Here is a 19,804-nt window from a genome sequence, read left to right as displayed (position 1 = left end):
AGCGTAGTGGTCTTGCCATCTGAAAGTTGTGGGTTCGATCTCACCTTTACCCTGTCAGATGTCAATGTGCCCCTGGGCCAGGTACTTAACCCCAAGTTGCCTACTGATCGGTGTATGAATGTGAGTGAGATTGGGTGATTCTAGTGTAAAGTGTAAAGTGCTTTGAGTGGTCAGTATGACTGGAAAGGTTCTGTTCATTTTGCATTTGTGTATTTGGTTAGGCTTCTTCCTGTGTTTCCTCCCTGTCTGCCTATGTCATTTTTTCTCTCTCCCTCAGCAGCCCTAGCTTTATTGCTCTCAGCTGTCACTCATGATCATCTGATTACTTTGACCTGCTCTCCTTGCCTTCACTCCTCCCTCCCTCTGTATTTAAGCTGTTCGGTCACCTCCTCTCAGTTACTGGTTCCGCTATCATACTTGCCGGATGTTCCTCGGGTTATTCATCGTCCTCTGTGCCCTGACCTCCTGTGTGTTCCTTTGATTTCATTTTATCAAAATCTACTCAATGTCATGTCGTCTCCAGATATTCATCTGCATTTTGGTTCAGCTACAACCTCAGCAGCCAAAATGCTCACGGTAACACTGGAGGAGCTGCAGAGATTCACAGCCTACGTAGAATAATAAAGCACAGCTATCCAGTGCGCAATCCACAAATCAGATTGGTTCATTGCAGTTTGCCAAAAGCAATGCCAGGGATACAGCTAGCATGTTGAATATGGTGCTCTGGTCAAATGAGGTCCAGAACTGGAGTTTTTGGCTTACATGCAAAACCCATATGTGTGGCAGAAAACTAAGAACTAACATATTCCTGAACTCTTCATCTTTAGATTGGAATGCTTAGTTCTTTAAACGGTGTTCTTTAGATGGCAAAGATGTTTTTTGAAAATCCCATATCATTTTTCTTCCACTTTAAAATTATTTCCTTGTATGTGTCAGACAATCCCAATGAAATACAACACAGGTTGCGATTGTAACCTGGCAAAATCTGAAGCTCTAGGGGTAGTGATACCGTTAAAATCGAAATCCTGCTTTAAATTGTTGCCTCGTTCCCATTAGTCATTAGAAAGTAAATGCTGTCAAAAACAAAGTGTCCGGTGCAGGACTTCAAACTTTCACCTCATGGTCCCATTCTACAAAATTAGCTTCCTGGCTGGATCTCAGTTGTCACCGTAATCTTTTTCCTGACTGAGATTAAAAGGGTTGAGTCCAAATCCCCAGCAAATCAAAAGATTGAGATGATATTTCATCATAAAACTAATCCCCCACATCCGTGTTTGTGTTGCAGCAGTGAGATTTCCAGGAAGGCTTTAGAAACGTTAGAGAGGAGTTTGGTGCATCTCTGAGGCAGTGGTTGTTACAATTCAGGAGTGCTGCGGGCTCAGGCCAGGTCAGAAATAGTTGAATATTTGTATGAAAGTGGCCTAGTTTATAAGTCATTTGATCTCAAAATGATATAGGACATTATATCAGCTTTCTGCCTAGGCTGGGTTTGAATGAATGTGAATTAATTAAAATAAAAGTATACAACCCTTTTGCTATGTTTTTTTTTGTTAGTTTTTTGTTAGCCGCTGAACTAAAGTAATGAAAATAATTCAATAGATTAGGAGCTATAAAAAAAGCCCTTTATTAAATCAGATAATGAACATATTGTGATGTAAAAAAGAGCTGAATCTAAATTTTGGCTATTTCTTTTTAACAGAAGCTGTTGCTGCTTAACACAGAGACACTATGTTCACTCTGGCTCAGATAAATGTGATCCTTTCCTCATCCTAATAATTTGACTTAATAAATCTTGTGTTCTCATCAAAGTTTTTTGCTCCCCAGCCTCTACACTCCTCATTTCTATCTATCTATCTATCTATCTATCTATCTATCTATCTATCTATCTATCTATCTATCTATCTATCTATCTATCTATCTATCTATCTATCTATCTAATCTATGTGTGTGTGGTCAGAAAGTACTTAATTTTCTTGATATTAAAAACACCTTAGACTTCATTGTTGGATTTTGAATTCGTTTTTTAGAATTATTTGTATGTTACCCATCCATCTACTACTGTCCTGTCTGACTTTTTTTTTTAATTAATTTTCTATACATTTACCATTTTTGCTTGTTCATACACCTAGTTTACAATAGATGAAAACCAAGCCAAAGCAAAAACAATGTTAAAAAACGTTTGACTCATCAGAAGAGAAAGAAAGTGGTCAGCTGAGTTAAAAGTACACATATCTTCTTTTTATCTTCATCTTTTGTCATTTTAAGTGGCTAGACATTTTTTTAAAGTGACCCTTTTTGGCTCATCTGCTCAATAGAATAGTTTTTTACCATTTATTTTAAGGAATGATCCAAACATCTTGGAGGGTCTGGATATAACCACTCCAGTCTGATTCTATGGAGGAAGCAGCTCACCTCTGATGTTAATGCATGCAGTAGGTAGCTTAATTTCTCCTCTACTAGATTTAGAAAGATGTCTCTGATTCAGGAATAAGAATAATTTATCTGTGTGACAAAACAGCTGTGACACAGAAAACAGTGACTAGTTGCAATGTGTCAGTGTCGCGTGTGCACCCTTTTTTTAAACTTCATTTTTTTTTTGGACTTATCACCAGGTATAGTTAAAAAGCCAGTGATTGTATAAAGACAGTAGAAACAGATCAGCTTGTTTATAAGAGAACATATGTAAGGGAAATCTATTTGCACAAAACCTTTCAGTGACAAGACAAACTGATGTACACAAATAGAACACAAGAAAAGAAAAAAAAACTGCAACATTTTTTATTTATTAATTGCAGTGATATAATAAAGGAAGGTAAAGAAAAGTTGCACTACAAAAACCTAAATGAGTGATATTTCAGTTAATAGTTTAAATAGATGAGCATATCAATGCTCTTTGGCTGATATTTCGTTCTTACAGTAACACACAACTGAGTATGAGCTTTTAAAGCTATATTATAAATGACTCTCCCTGTGGAGAAAGCAAATTCCCTGTAACTTAGTTTTTCCCCATTCATCCTAATATGGTTTGCTGTCAAAAATCATCCATAGTTTCAGCCCTGGAAGCCCAGGTCCAACAGCACCTATGCTGTGGGGGAATAATAACTTTTGAATGATTTGTAGTTTTCGATTTCTTCCAGTGTTGAAACAAGTCAAAAATTTATTCAGCAGAAAATCTAAATACTAAATACTGTCGTGAATAAACCTATTATCTAACACGTGTACAGAGCCTCGTAAAACTTTTCCTACCTATTGAACTTTTGACAGAAATAAATACTTGACAGCTGTAAAAAAAAAAATAAAAAAGAAAAAAAAATCCTTGTTTGCTAGGAGCCGGAAGGGGATTTAAAATAAATAAATAAATAAATAAATAAATAAATAAATAAATAAATAAATAAATAAAATGGACGCTGGTGCTCTGGTCAGGTGGGAGTAAACCTGAACTTTTTGGCCTACATGTAAAACACAGTGCGTGAAACATCATGTTGTGGGGATGCTTCTCTTCACCTGGGACAGGGAAGCTGATCAGAGTTGGGTGGAAAACTGATGGAGCTAGAGGACTAATTCTAGGGCATGGGTACCTTTAGCAAGGCACTGTAGATGCATTGGATTTGTTTTTGGCTGTATGATAAGATTGAGTAATTTATTGTCATAATTTAAGATTATTTTTATTATTTAGTTAAGATTTGTCTAGATTACATTCGGGGACCAATTTTCTAAATGTTTGCCGTTGTGCACCCTACTTCTTCTTTCATTCTTTTCATCCATTAATTTACTCCCTGCCTCTTTATCACACCAGGTATGTGTCTCTAATCAACCACCTGCAGAATCTGTGATTATTCCCGTCTATATTCATACCGTTTACTTTGTGGCTTGCCTGTCCTGTTTTTATGGTCCCGCCTTGTTAATAGCAAACAGGCTTAAATCAGAGGCAACCAGACTTTTGCTCAGTGTTTCTGAAAACATTTCAATGCCTATGCAGGAGTCTTAGTAGTTGGAGCGCTGCTGTTTTTAAACACATGGAGTACCATCCTCCTAGGCGCATTTTAAGTCAGATGCAAATGAATGACCCACACGTCACTGTCCTGGGTGGTTAGAAGCTATTGCTTGGTGTGAGTGGAGTACTTGGTCACCTGAATCATGATGAGACTGCTGATGTAATCGTGTTGGTAACGTAATTGGTAACGTAATCATCCCCCTCTGTTTAGTGATGGCTTTTCTCTTTTGACCAAGATGGCTTCTTTCACCCCTCTTTCAAACCATCTGTTCTCCCTGTCCAAAATCTGGACATCATTGTCATCAAAAGAGTCTCCTTTGTTCTTGAGGTGATAGTGAACTGCTGAATCGTGCCCCGAGCTGCTGGCCCTCCTGTGCTGTGCCATGCCTTTATGTAGCTGTTGTTTAGTTTCTCCGATACAAGAGTCTGCACAGTCGTCGCTGCATTGGACAGCATACACAATGCCACTCAGCTGGGCTTCAGGTGCTCTGTCTTTGGGATGAAACAGGTTTTTGTCTGAGAGTGTTATTAGGATTAAAATTTAACAGCATGTTGTGCTTCAATAAAATTCTCCTGTATTTCTTAGAAACTCCTGACACATGTGGAACGACAATGTTTTTGCATCTCTCTTCTTTCTACTTTGTGTTTGTTGCTGGGTTGTTGTTTTTTCTGCTAGTTTTGTTGGCCGACTTGACAAATGCCCAGTTCGGATAACCACAAGCTTGAAGTGCTTGTGTGTTGTTGTTGTTGTTTTTTTCTCCTTTGTGGCACAGGGAATGCTGTCCGTGCAGAGTTCTGATAACAGAGAGTTTGTGTTCCAGTGGGTGATGTAGAATTTACACAGGCATACTTTGTTAATCTTTAATTCTTTGGGTTGGCAAATAAAACACTTTGCCTATACTTTCCTGACTAAATTCTGCTTCATTGTTCTGCATTTGAAGCTTTCATTCCATGGAATGTGACATTTGAATGATTAAATGTATATTCAAAATGTTTTTTAAACTATTTCTTTCTAAATCATTTCAGAACAAATTACCTTCTTTAACTAGTAATCTGCAAAAGCTGGATTTCACATCATCAAATAAAAAAGGTACAGTTTGTCTTGTCCTGAACATTTTCTGATCTTTTGGTTTTCAATCTCTTTTATCCTCTCATCTTCTCCTTCTGTTCTCATTAATGAAGAAACCAAAGCCTAATCAGGTTATTAATGTGATAAGTCTAGATTGCACAAATCAGTTCTATCTAAATTACCAAAAGATGCCAGTCTTCGCTGTAGTTATGTGCAACAGTTGCAGATTTTTATTTATTTAACCTCAGAGTGTGTTGTGACAATATGAACTAGGATTCTCCTTCAGCCTTATTTGTCACCGTTCCAGTTGTTTTAAACTTGATTTTTAATAGCTATGAGTATGGATGAATTGAAATATTGGTGAGTAGCATTTTTCTGACTTTTAAGGTTTAGAATACATTTTACTTCCTGAAATAACATATTTTGTCTTACCCATTTTGTGGCGTCTGTATCATAACATATTTATACTAAAAGGATACAGGAAGTCATGTATTAATAAGTGACAGTTCCAATACACTCACAAAACGTAAATATGAGAGTATTAGATCTCAGCTACTTCAATTGGAATTGTCCACAGTGCTATTAAACTTAAAAGTATTTAAGTATTATTTTCCCACTGAATCATTATATTTAAATAAAAGGTTGGACTTTGTGCATTTTTTGTGAGAGTCAGTAATTCAACAATAAACCATTTCCAAATTGTCATCATACATGAAGAGAGTCAGAGCATGCAGTGCATGATTTAGAGACAAAAAGAGGAACTTTTGGGAAGGTATGCATCTTTTTATGTGGTGTAAAACTAACACAACTTTTGAGAAGAAGGACATCATACTAATTGTCAAACACAGTTATAGGGTGGCACAACCAATTATTAGGTATAGGAGCAGGTGCAGGTTGTTTTGGATAGCTTTTATATTTAAAAAAATGAAATTGTCATTTAAGTATTTACCTAGTTTGTGTCTTTTTAGTCATAGATATTATTGAAATGACCAAAACAATAGAGGATAGCAAAACTTAAGAATTCTGTAAGTCTTTTTATAACTCTAGCTCCTGGGCATGATATTCACTGTTTAGGACATTAGAAAACACAGCACACTGGATCAATAGATGACCCGAGTGGATATCTCTTTTTAAATCTCATTCAACCATTTAACCTTTTTTTTGTGTCTGGATACCCCCAAAACAAACTCCACACACTATGAACAGGTGGCTGGATTACTGAGCAGGGGATGTGGGCTGGCAGGAGACAATACCAGCTCCAGACCATGGCATGCTGATGTTGCATAGTACTGATGTAGTGCATTGCTTCCTGGTTAAGTTTAGACCATCATTAAACAGATCAAAAATAATATATGCCTGTTGTAAAAAGAAGACAACACGTGCTCTTAAGTGAAGTTTGGAAATGGAAAAAGATCTTTAAAAATCTGAGCACAAACTCATTAGCACAATGGCTTGTCGGTACTCTTGGCTTAAGTCTTGAAATATTATGCAACTCTGAGAAGCCAACTTTAACACCAGCTATGATTTAAATAACATAAGGCTATTATTAAGTACTTAGGTAAAAATGTTTTACGTCAAGGCTGTTTAGAAAGGCTTTGGGTCATTGGCAGCTGTCTGACGTAGCTTACGCATCGTTGTCTCAGCATATGCCCGTCCCAGTTAAACCAACAGTATCAGTGAGGCAGGGCGAACGCTGAAGGTTAGGACATCTTTAAAAAAAAAAATGGGGATGAGGATAGACAAGGACAAAGCTTTTGGACTGCTCTCTAAGTCGCTCCCTCTCAGTTTGTCATTAGCCCTTCCTCTTACAAAGTCATACTGAGTCATTATTGTCCCACACTGCCTGGACACTTCAAGGTCAAGATAAAATCTCAGAAAGAAGCAGTAATATGGAGCCCATGGGACAAGGCCTTCTTATTATTACCACTTAGCATAAGGAAATTGTAAACTCCAGTGTTGGATTAAATAACACACTAAATACATTGTTACATTCTCTCCTCTCTGGTAATTTTTATTTTTTTTCACATGTCCTGTCTGGCAGTGTAGCCTTCATAATTGCTGTCTTAATGCCAAAGAGAGCCCAACAGACTTTACTTTTACAAGTGGAGCATTACTGCTTACTCTATAGTGCTCCATTTGATTTATTATTATGCATAAAGCTCTATTAGATTTTATTCTGGGACTATTTCACATTCAATGGACACAAAAACAGAACGGCAGAAGAGAAAAAAAGAAGAGAAAAAGATGAGACGAAATCCTAAAAGGGAGAAAAGGTGACAAAAATAGAGAGCAATATAACATCCTTAGAGTCTGCTTCTGCACCCGCAAAGAGAGATAAAAAAAGAACAGCAAAACAAACCGATAAAGTATTACAGGTAGAAACAACCAATGCCTTGATACCATCACTGAAAAATACACAGTATTATTTAAAGTGAGATGTAAGATAATAATAGAGGATTTCTGTATAAAAGTGAGTCTGTAAGCATCCGAATCCAAGCATCTTATGGTGTTTGCGAGAATGCACTTGTAAGGTTTATCCATAAGAAAAATGCTCAAAAGTGGTTGTGAGGAGCCAAAAATCAACTGCACTGCTGCCAAAGCTCAAGCCGACTTTATCACTCATAGCCTCAGTTGCTTCTGCCATGACCTCCCAGCCAGAAATTTAACCACCTGTTGTTAGTGCTTCATCCAGTATTTCATGTTTGGATGACTGGGTTTTCAATAATCCTCTTTTTTTTCACTTTAACTCCCAGTTTCTCTGGGCTGTCCAAATCTACACTGTTCACCTTCGAAATCCACTCTGAATCAGTACATCTCTTCCAACTAACACCACTCCTAATTTGTTCTACTTCTCTGACCAACAAATCTATGCAATCATCCCATAACTCAGATTCAAATTAAAATGCCTCACCTTTTGCAAAATAGAAATCCTGATAAATCTGGACATGACATCTCTTTTCATAAAAAAATAATAAATAGCCTTTGTCTAATTGAGGGTTACAGGGTTTGAAATCTAATTCAATCCTGCAGGATATTGCATGATAATTGTTAAATTTTTTTGTGATTTTCTGTTGATGGAAATGCTTTCTCAGGTCCTGTATTTGTTTTCCATTGGATGATCATTCCAAAGTTTTGCTTGGAGGTAATGCTTGACTGACATTTAATAACTTATATCTCCTTTGGGGCAACACTGGTGCAGGAGCTAAGAGCTTGTCCTGTAACTGGTGGGTTGCAGGTTTGAACTCCTGCTCTCTCTCAGTCATTGTGCCCTGCCCATTGTGCACTGTCAGCGTGTGAAGGGGTGAAGGACTGAATGTAGTTTGAAGTGTGCTGGTGAAGATTCTCAGTCATTCAAGTTAAGGTCATGCCAAAAAAGTTAAAACTGGACTTTTTCTGAAGTTTGAAGATGTTTCGCTTCCTATCCAGAAAGCGTTCTCAATTCAAAGTGTCTGGAGTAATGTGGAACTACAAGGCGTTTGTTGGGCAGTGTCACGATTTGGGTTTTTGGTTGTTGCTTTAGTCTTTGTGTTTTTGACTTTCCTCCTGGTTTTTCTGTTATTATTCAGGTTTCTGGCTTGCTTTTGTTTCTGTTTGGATCTCGGCTCTGATGGCTGGTTTAATTACTCTCTTTACACACCTGCTCTGCTCCACCCTGCCTGCAATTATCTCTTACTGGTTTCGCCTGGGCCCACCTTCATATAATCCCTGTTCAGTCCAGCCATCAGGGCCAGATCGCCTGTTCTAGTTTCTCAGTGAGTCTGAGCCAGCATTCAAGTTGCCTGTTGATAATTTTCTGAATTGTGTCCAGCGTTCTGAGCCATCCTGTTTCCTGCTACCTCTTTACCCAACCTGATTCTGTACCTGGACTAGTTGAACTCGCTGTTCCTAGTTTATCCTTTAAGTCTTTTCATTTTTGACCCTGGACCCTGGACTTTTTGGATTATGGATTCTTGTTTTCTCCCTTTGTTTGATTCTCTGCCAGCATCAAGTTTTCTGGTTCCTGTTTTCCCTGTCTGTCAAAAAATAAATTATCTTTTATTGGCTGAGTATTGGGTCCATACTCTGAATCGTTACAGCTGAATCTATAAAGCTTGGAACTCCACACCACTCTAGACATTTTGAAATGAGAAAGCTTTCTGGATAGGAAGCGAAATGTCTTCAAACTTCAGAAAAAGTCCAGTTGTTTTGTTTTTTTAACTTTTTTGGAAAGTAGTTTGAAGTGCTTTGGGGTCCTCGGAATTGATTAAACACGATACAAGTACATTTACCATTTAAAAAGGAAAACCCGATGTGGAGCTGTAGTTTAAAATGATTAGGTCTGCAGCCTGCTGATACAGGCTTGAAGCAAATTGTAATGATTCAGAACGTGGACCCAGTATTCAGCCAGACAAATAGAGTGCCGACAGAAGATATTTATTTTGGAACAGGAACCAAAACAACTGAGGCAGTCAGATCACAATAAGGGAAAAACAAGAAACCAATCCAAAAATCAGTCCAGGGTCAAAAAACAGAAAAAAATCAAAAATAGCAAGAGTGTCCAAACCAGAATCCAAAGCAGCATCCAAGAATTGGTCTAAGGTTGGCAACAAATAAACTAAGCAGCAGGACTGGGAACAGATGAGCACTACTAGACAGGAACAGAATCAGATCAGGTAAACAGGAATTAAGTAACAGAATGGCTCAGAATGCTGGAACAAAATAAAAAGGATTAACAGTTAACTATAAATGCTGGATCAGACTCACCAAAAACAAGAGCTGGCAAACTGGCACTGATGACTGACTGAACAGGAATTATATAGAGCTGAGACCAGGTGAATCCAGTAAAAGGTAATTGCAGGAGGGGTGGAGCAGAGCAGGTGTGTAAAGAGAACAATCAACTCAGCCATCAGTGCCCAGTTCCCAACAGAAAACAGAAGCAAGCTAGAAACCAAAACAGAAAAACATGGCAGACAGTAAATAAAACTGATCACATACACAACATACCAAATAACCCCAGAGCCCACACTATGGCCCAAAACAAACTAAGACAGTTAAGTGGCCTGGCAGGTAAACCAACCTAAAAGCTTACAGAACCCTGACTGATAACAAAACAACACAATCAAACCATAACAAAAACTCAAATCATTACACAAATAAAAATGTTTTATTTGATTGGCCCTGGCTGATCAATGATCGCAATGTATAAGCGTGTTCCAGCAACCCACAAACAGCAAAGGTCTTTGTTATGGATGCTTTTACTGAGTGAAGAAGACTGGAAGATTGCTATTTCTTGGCATATAGGCAAGACTTTTCAGTGCAGTTCTCAGACACTGAGCAACAACTTTATTAGTAACACTATGCTAAGTACTGGGATGGACCCTGGGGGACATATGAAAAATACATTTTTTTTTGCCCTTAAATCTGTTTTGTTATGTATACAGTTTTTTTTCAAGCCATTCAGTTTTCTCTGTTATTTATTGTGACAATTACATCACAGTATTTACTGTGGAACCGCTGAACAAGGTCACGGACTTCTGGCTTACCAGTTTCACGAATCCACCATTTTTTGCCTTAATTTTGTCATCCGAGCTCAAGGATGCTGAGGCTACGGGTGAATAAGTGAAAATGTTCAGTTGTTGGACATGTTAGCTCACACAATTCATTATACCATCCCCCAGCAACCAAAGCATTCCAGCTCCACTTTATGTAGACCACAACTGAATAATTTAAATGTGAAGAGGAAGAACTTAAAAACATGACAAGTTCCCTTTAATACATAACTGCCTTGATACCTTGTGGCATACAGTCACCAGCCTAAAGGCTGAAACACACCAAACCATCCAATCTGTCCGACACGTTTGGATCCATCCAAATTTTTTTCCTAACTTACTGACCGTGTAGAGACTCCCACTACGGACCATCAGAAGATCGCTGTTTAATTTTTTATCTATTTGCTGTACTTCTGAGCTTCTACCAATGGGTAGGTACACAGTTTACTGAAATGTTTTATTGATTATTTATTGAGCTGTGTGTTTTCTGGGAAGGACTTATATGGGTACGAACTTGGCCGGATATTGTGTTCCGTTTACCTTGTTGTTTGGAGATTTTTATGTAGTATTTTCCCCAAAGTGGATGTGATTTGCTTTGCCAGAGTGTCCCTCTTCCTGTTTGACTCGTGGATTTCCTGTCAAAATTCTACGTAGCTTCGACCATGTCTTCCATGGTTGGAGCTACGCAGTACAGCTGCCCAACCTCATTCACTTTGACCAGATCTAAATGCTACAACACAATTTTCTGTCACATCAGATGGATTGGAGGGTTTGGTGTGTTTCGGCCTTAAGCCTATAGCAGCATAACTGTAAAAGATAGCTCAGAATAACCTAAGCCACTCTAACTATAAGCTTTATCAAAAGAAATACTTTAAGTGTAGTCCTAAAAGTAGACAGGGTGTCTGCCTCATGAACCAAAACTGATAACTAGAAGATCTGCCTCCTATTCAACTTTTGAAAACTCTAGGAGCCACCAGTGAACCTGCTGTTTGAGGGCAAAGTGCTCTGTTACGATCATATGCCACAATCAGTGTCTGATGTATGATGAACTTGTTTATTAACACCTTTATATGTGAAGAAGAGAATTTTAAACTCTATTTGGACTTAACTGAGGGTCTATAAAGGGAAGCCAAAATAAGATAAAATGAGCTTTCCTTTTTAATTTTCATCAGAACTCTAGCGGCAGTGTTTTGAATGAGCCGACGGCTTTTAGCTGTATTTTGTGGATTCCTGATAGTAAAGTATTATAATAGTCAAACATTGAAGCAACAAATGCACGGACTAGTTTTTCAGAATATTTATAATTTTGGTAATATTCCAGAGGTGATAAAAGAAAATACTAGAAACCTGTTTAACATAGGATTTAAATGACACATCCTGATCAAAAATAGCACCAAGGTTTGTTTCTTTTTACTTTATTGCCAGACGTCAAATGTAAGGCCATCCACGTTAAGTGATCAATTAAGCAGATTCTTTTTCAAAGGCCTTGGTCCAAAGACGACAACTTCTGTTTTGTTTGAATTGAAAAGCTGAATATTTAAAGTCATTCAGGTTATTCATGTCTTCAAGACATGCCTGTAGTCACGAAGAATTATGGATAAATGTAGTTGAGTATCATGGATGATTCAAAACAACAAATAGAAGCGCTTTTCAAGGACAAGGAAAACTCAGGGTTAAATATTCAAAATAATTGTGGTTATGAATTAGCCTGTGACCAATCTATAAATCTGTTATAGCTATTGTTGCACTTCTATCATCTTGTTCCAGTCTCCCCATTCTCCTCAAGGTATTTTGATCCAAACAATAGTAGCTCCTCGGGTATTTTCTCCTGTTTTGACCATTTACTTCTGGTTTGAGAAATATGCTGACAAGCGGTCAGAGAGCAACCACCATAACACGTCCCCATTCTGATGCTGAGTTTGGCCTTCTGTGATTTGTCTTCAACTGGACATAGATGTTTTAATGCATTAAGGTGCTGCCGTGTGGTTGGCGGATTCACCTTTTGTGTTAACGAGACCTTGAAAAGGTGTACCTAAAAAGAGGCAACTGTAACTTCTTCTTATTCTAGAGGTTTTGAAGGGAAATTTGAATTGACCAAGATTTGTAAGTTAAGATCAAAGCTGTCTCTGCTTGTCCATAACACATGTTTTAATATTTATCATGTAAAAGTTACCTTCAAGGTAATTTAATACAAAACCTTTCAAGGTAAGTTGGGGACTAGTAAAGATTTTTGCACTCGAAAGAAGAGACTGAAGAGTTGCTGAGTCTTATTCAATACACAAATTGCCAGCTGAGAAAATAAGTCAGCTCTCTCTTCCCTGCCAATAAACACATTAAAATGTTCTGAAGTGTTACCTGTCGGCTGTCGTGCTTGGACGAGGAACTGCTGTTGCTCCTCGACAAGGAGATCTTCTGTGACATGGCTGAGCTGCGCTCCTCTGAACTCATCCTTTTTTTTGCCGTCTGGCCTGTTCAGGCTATAGCTGGAGTACAGAAGTCATTCCCCTGCTGGAAGAAAAAAGAAGGTGGAAAAAAAAAGGTGAAGAGGGGTTCAGGCGAAGAGAGAGAGAGCGGCAAGAAAAATGCTGTGGACAGGAAAGTCTTCTAAAAGGCTTTTAGCACTCACTGAAAAATGCATAAGGTTATTCAAAGTGATTAGTTTTCCATCTCTGTATAGCAGAAACATGGTTTTAAATGAGGAAAGCTTCATTCAAGAGGCCAAAATCGACCATCAGAACCTGGGGACATAAATTAGGGTGCAGTTGAAGAGACCAGAGGTTTAAATATTTCATACTTTACCATTTCAAAGAGTGATGGATTGTCAATATTTAAGGTTCCCATAAATCTAAGGCACCACTTGAAATGCTTACGCACAGCAGTGTGGGAGGACATACTGTATTCCTAAGGAAAGTATTGAACTGCCTTTTTTATGTGATAAAGTGGCTCATTTTAAAGTGTTGACTGTGTACAAAAGAGGCTAACTTATAAACGTATCAATATTAAAACTGGACTTATGACTAATGTCAATTATTCAGCTAAAATGTGCTTCTTTAATCACAATGAATAACTACTTTATCAAAAGTACATCAGTTAGAAGTACAGTACATTATTTATTTCGCACATGCAAATAATATTTCTTCATTATATAGAGAAAGGCAAAAACACATTCGGATAAGATTAATCCGCTTATTTGTGATGACTCATTTCAGATGGCATCTCCGCCACATGGAAATTAAAGACAAGTGGCACATGTAAAGCGGGATGTCTAATATAAGATGATCACTTCATCACAGTATAAAAATAACTGGATATGTTCAAGAAGTTACAATCTTGAGTAAACTGCATGGTCTCGTTTAACATTATGTCCTTGATCTGCAGGATCAGAACTTCACTGATTTGCTTATTTGGTCTATGAGGCAGTTTTTCACTGTAAGGACCGCTGATCAGCAGCCAGGTAGTGTTGGTGCATAACTTATCATCCACGCACCAACAAGCAGAAGGTCCGTTTTACCAAAGATGTGAAAAATGTTGATTTTATCGGTCATTAAACCCCTGCTCATCGATGTGTTAAGTGACCATCTGTGAAGTTCAAAGATCCAAATTAATTTGGAAAACACAGCTGGTCTTCAAGTTCTTAATCCTAGGGACTCCAGGAGAGTTGAGTAAGGGCTAACACCAGCTCATTTACAGGGTAAAATGATCTTTTCCTTCTATTTATGTATGAAATAAATAAATAAAATACCAGATAAGAACAGTTTACCTTTGTAAGGGGCATGAAGAATTTTAATAATGAATGTGTGGAGCTTTTTTGAGAACTTTATACTTTATACTAAACTTTTGGGTAACTTTATGCTGAACAATACTGTTTTTTACACAATGAACTTGAAGTTCATTGAGTAAAAATGCATGGAAGAGCGGTTATAGAAAATGGACGGATGGATCTTGATGTAGAAAGCAGTGATAAGGGACCTTAATTAGCTTTGTTGGTGCCTATCTCTAGTATTTAAAGTAAGGTGGGGTACACTCTGGACAGGGTGTTGTCCATCCCTGCTGAAACTTGAAGAACCCACATATTTCTTTCTCATTATGTCCTTATGTCCTTCTATCATTAAGTTAAGTATTTGTTTGATTATAAACCATTATGCGCATTGTAGGTTTTCACTTTGAAGTGGGCCTTACTGGGAAGAGGAGCTCTGTTGTGTTTTGAAGGATTTGAAATTAATGTATTTCAGGTCATATGTTATTGTTTATCAGAAAATAAAATTAAACAATGACAAATTATTATGTTGTTGACTAGGGAGTTTTACTCCCCCATGAGTAAAACTGTATTTTCTAAAGTCTGAATTTTCTATGGGTTTAAACACCGTAATCATTTTTCTATAGATGTAGATAAATTGAGCAATAGTGAAACCGTGGTAAGTTTTTTTCAAATCTTTATCTGAGGAGATGTTTACTCTGTCTGACTGTGTAAAGCCCCAGATACAGATCTTCTCTCAGGTTCAGTTTTGCACCCCGAAGAAACATGTATGTGTGGTGATGTTCTGTTTGAAACTACATCAGAGACAAAAGGTTAAATGGTCTGCACATAGAAGGGGGCCTGTATCTTTTTAATACTTCAGCAATGCGTGGGTGGCCAGTAGCCGCAGTTCTTTTACAATGAGAAAGCAGCATGACACTTGGATGACATCAGTGATTAACTAACAAAATGTAACAGGTTTTCTCCGTTTTTCCCTTTGTGTGTTTACTCAGCTTTGGCCGAGTACTTTAACGAGATAGGATAGGCTAATGGGAAGGTTAGCACAAGACCCCCAATCAACCATGTGGAACTTGGAGGAAAACTCTAAATAACACTGTGTTCAAATAGATTGTTTTGTTTTATTTTGATTTATAAATGCAGTATATAATGAATCCCGGTGATGCCTGCGATCTAGTTTCTCATTTTAACTGGTGATCTGCAGGTCAGACAGTAAAAACAATCTGATTTCTTTTCTGGTTCCTTAAGTGAATGAGTCCTGAAAATTCTCACTTTTTTGTCTGCAAACACCTCAACAAACAGACTGTTGGATTAAAAAACATAAAACCTATGTGACCTGTGGTACTACACCAAGAAAATATGAGCTGCAAAGGACTATAGTGACGTGTAAAAGTATTCGCCCATCCTGGAATTTTTTATGTTTGGTCGTCTCACATCCTAGAAATAAAAGGGATAGTTTAAGAGTTTGCTCCATTTCATTTACAGAACGTGCATCCAACTTTGAAGATGTGTTTTTCTTTTTATTGTGATGGAAGCAGTTCACTCCCCCTAAAGTCAGCACAGTGTCTTTTTCAGCTATAGGTCACTTTGCATGAGTCTCTGTGAGCTTGCAGCGTCTTGCCATCTTGATTTTCGTCCATTTCTTAAGGCTAATCTGCTCATGCTCCTTCATGTTGGTTGGTTTTCACTTGTGAACAGCGATCTTCAAGTCTAACCACAGATTCTCAATAGGATTGAGGTCTGGTCTTTGACTAGGCCATTCAACACACTTAATTCTTTCCCCTTAAACTACTTGAGTGTTGCTGTAGCAGTAAGCTTCGGCTCATTGTCCTGCTGGAACGTGAACCTCCATCTCAGTCTCAGAGCACAGGTTTTGCTCTAGAATATTCCTGTATTTAGCACCTAACATCGGCTCATTATTAAGTTCAGTGATCTTAACAACAGGACCTAGCCCATAGTAGTGGGAGTGGGTGACCCCCCCTCCACATTGGCCTACCAGTTACAGGGAGAACATTGGGGTTCAGTGCCATGCCATCTGGGTGCAAAGATTAGATTAGATTAGATTCAACGTTATTGTCATTTTACAAAGGTAGGAATTATGAGTTTTTTGATAATCGGCTTTAACCCCAGTAATCCAGGGGTAAAGAGGGTTAATTAATGGCCCCAGAAAATGACTCTTGCTCCTTAAATGTATTACCCCAAGTGAAAATCACAGCTTTTATTTTATATCAAACAACTATTATTACATTTTTAAGTTTGAATTCACCTTCCTGCAACTTCCTGCTTTTTGGCAGTGATACATTTAGTTTTTATTTTCACTTTTACCTGCAGTTGTATGAAGTGAATTACTGTTGCAAGCAAAGAACATGTTTTGTAAATGGAAATTAAAATTTCCATAGAAATTAAACTTTGAAAAACTTTTTAATCTAAAACGAGGTTTTGAGAGTAACTTTGCTGTTGTCTCAAATTTAATTTCTTCAAAAAGAAACTTTTTTTCTCTCTAGGAATGAGTGAAAGTGAAAGTAATGAGGTCCAGATCTAATTCTGGTTCATGTTGAAGTGTTCGGTTTGTAAATTCCACGTCCATAATCTATGATCGAGTAGACGCCGTTGCCATCTAAAACAGGTATCTGGCGTTGTCTTACATGAGCACTTTATCAAAGATCCTTTTAGATCTTGTGGTTTCAGGCCACAAGCCACTTGGCTTGTTTTGATGAGCATCATCAATGTCTGATTAGACTGAGATCAGGTGGGAGGGATTGGATATGGCTTCCTTGTTATGTCCCTCGAGCTTTTCCTGAATATTTTTGATTTCCAGAAAATTTGCAAAGCTCGCCGTCAGAGCTGAGCGGCAAATCATTTTTTTATTGAAGGTAAATGTGAGTTCTGTTAACGACTTCTGCAAATCTAAGACTAATCTCTCTTTAGGCGGTTCCAATACAGCGAAATAAGCCAAAAGCCTTGCAGTCCATCTCCTCTGCAGTTCCTGTTACAGATGTTCCTCTGTCTATCCAGCATCTCCAGAGGCTGGAAGAGAAGCTCACAAGCCCAGCAGGCTTTCAGGCCTCATTATGATGTGACTCACCGGAATGAGAGGCTCTCACTCAACCCCTCCCCTCCGCAGTGAAGCTTTCATTGGAAATAGGGTCATAAGTTGTATAAATTGCAGTACTTAATCTCCTATTAGTGGCAGATACGTGACAGTACTTCAGAGAAGTTGGGTGGGGATGGGTTCTCATCCCCACCCAGAAGGATGAAACGTAAGAATAAAAACAATTCTCGGAGATCCTGGTTATGAGGAGGTAAAAATAAACTGTGCGTAAAGCAGTTCTAGAAGTTGATGCAAGACAAGCTCATTAACAGGAACATCTTGAATTTTAGTTCATATGCAAAACAAAACTATTGGATATCACGATGCCTGTTTCAAAGAGTACCCAGTGTTTATCTGAAATTCAAACAAACCACAGGTAAAACTGTGATTGACAACCCCATTCTAGAAGGCTTTTCAACTTAGGGTGAAATTTTCCCTGGATCCCTCCATGCCTTGTGAAAATAGCTCAATGAATGAAGCAGAAGAAAATCAATGTTAATTTAATAACCGCCCAAAGGTCACACGTCGCTCCAAGCTCCTCTGTGGTCTTTTCAGCTGTGAAAGGAGTTACTTTCAGGTGATAAACAAACGGCCTCTATATATGCCTTACGGCTAATGTTGTGCTTTGGGAAAAAAAATATTTTGGCAGCCCCAAAAATGTTCGAATGCAAAACCACAATGTTGTGGTTTTGAATTAGAACTTGTAATGTTGAATTTGTAATGTTTTGTGATCACCTGCCGGGTCTGGGGGCTGGACGTCCCTCTGGGGTATTTGTACCTGGACCGGGGAGTATAAAATGTGTGTGGTGCGTCGTGCGTGCAAGCATGTGTACAGTGTCTATTCTCAAGTATGGTTGTGAGCGTTGAAGACTGAAGTAATCCCAAAATAATGTCCAATAAAGTTTTTTTTTGCTATGAACATGAAGTGGAGCACTCTAGAAAAAGCAGTAATGCTCCACTTGTGAAATAAATCTGTTGGGCTCTCTTTGGCATTTAAAAAGCAATTCTTAATGCTACACTGCCAGACAGGACATGTAGAAATAAAAAAAAAAATTAAAACACCACAAGCTTGTAGATTATTGGGACCTTTTGTGAAAGACCAGAACAATACTCTTGGTCTTTCACAAAATAGTCAAAAATAATAACCAACACGTACTAAATTGTAAGGTGGGATAAAAGTGATAGATGGGTTTCTGTTATCTGAATAGCTGTGCACATGAATTGAGCCTAATTGTAGAAAACAGCCCTCACAGCGATTAAAACGGCGAGTCATCTTGGATATTTCTCTGACAGGTTTACGCAACTAGAGACTGACGTTTCTACCCATTCTTGTTTCCAAAACAACTCTATCTCAGCCAGATCTGATACAGAGTATTTGGGTAATCCAATTTTTATATCTTGCCACAGATTCTCAATTGGATGTAGGTCTGAATGTTGGCTAGACCACTACAACATATGGATATGCTTGAATAAAACCATTCCTTTGTGCAAATGAAGTGGTGATTATCAGGCTTCTGCAGCACCCGATGGCATGTTTAGGAGATAATGCAGTCCTTGGAATTGCTGGATCAGAGACACATCTAAAACATGAAGGGTCCTGAGAACAGAGGCTGAGAATCACTGCTCCACATAGCTTGTTGTCCACTGACTTCCTAATGCTTTCTTTCAGAGCAACAACCTTCCCTTTATTACATCAACCCAAGATTCTTCCACCTGAGCTGTGGATCTCTGCAGCTCCTCCAGAGTGACTGCTTCTCTGATTTATGCAGTCCTTGTCCGGCCCGTCCGTTTAGGTGGAAGGCAATGCCCTGATGGCTTTGTAGTTCTACCATACTCTTTCCACTTTCATGTGAGGGATTGAAAAGTGCACCATGAGATGTTCATAGCATGGTAGTGTTTTTATAACCTAAGCCTGACCTTCCGGCTGTGTTCCTTGGTCTTCATGAGGCTGTTAGTCCTCTAATGTTCACAAATAAACCTCTGAAGCCTTCACAGAACAGCTGGATTTATACTCAGATCAAAATCTAGCTGGTGGACTTTGCATTTTCATGTTTTGTCAAGACTAACAGAGTAAAATGACCTGTAAACGTGTGCATGCCAAACTTTTCAGAATTATGTTTATAAAAAAAAAAAATACATCAATACAATTCTACTTTGATATTATACTGTGCAAAGCTAAAAAAAAAAAATACTACTTTTGCAAAGCACCATACACTATTGTTTGTTTCCCGTTTAGTGGGAAGCTCCTGGCTCTCGTTTGCAGCATCAGAAACTTACCACTTTAATAACACTAATCGTATTACCACTGCGCATCACCCTGGTAGGATGGTGCCACTTAGTCTCTGTCTGAGTGAAACACAAAACAACA

The 19,804-nt window shown here is 38.2% G+C and overlaps 1 protein-coding gene across 3 annotated transcripts in view; it reads right to left on the bottom strand.

Annotated features, from left to right (window-relative positions):
• Positions 1-19,804, bottom strand: part of osbpl3b (oxysterol binding protein-like 3b) — a 56,550-nt gene that overhangs the window by 24,719 nt on the left and 12,027 nt on the right. For 2 of the 3 annotated variants that reach the window (XM_012862636.3, XM_036132966.1), the window contains exon 2: positions 12,947-13,099. In XM_012862636.3, the coding sequence (XP_012718090.2) occupies positions 12,947-13,039 (93 nt within the window). In that variant the 5' untranslated portion in view covers positions 13,040-13,099. The remainder of the gene's footprint in view (positions 1-12,946; positions 13,100-19,804) is intronic. The other variant, XM_036132960.1, reaches the window with a different exon arrangement.

This window comes from Fundulus heteroclitus, chromosome 3, assembly GCF_011125445.2.
Source record: "Fundulus heteroclitus isolate FHET01 chromosome 3, MU-UCD_Fhet_4.1, whole genome shotgun sequence".
Classification (NCBI taxonomy): Eukaryota; Metazoa; Chordata; class Actinopteri; order Cyprinodontiformes; family Fundulidae; genus Fundulus; species Fundulus heteroclitus.
Note: the sequence above shows the minus strand (reverse complement) of the source record. Positions and strands in the feature narration are given on the sequence as shown.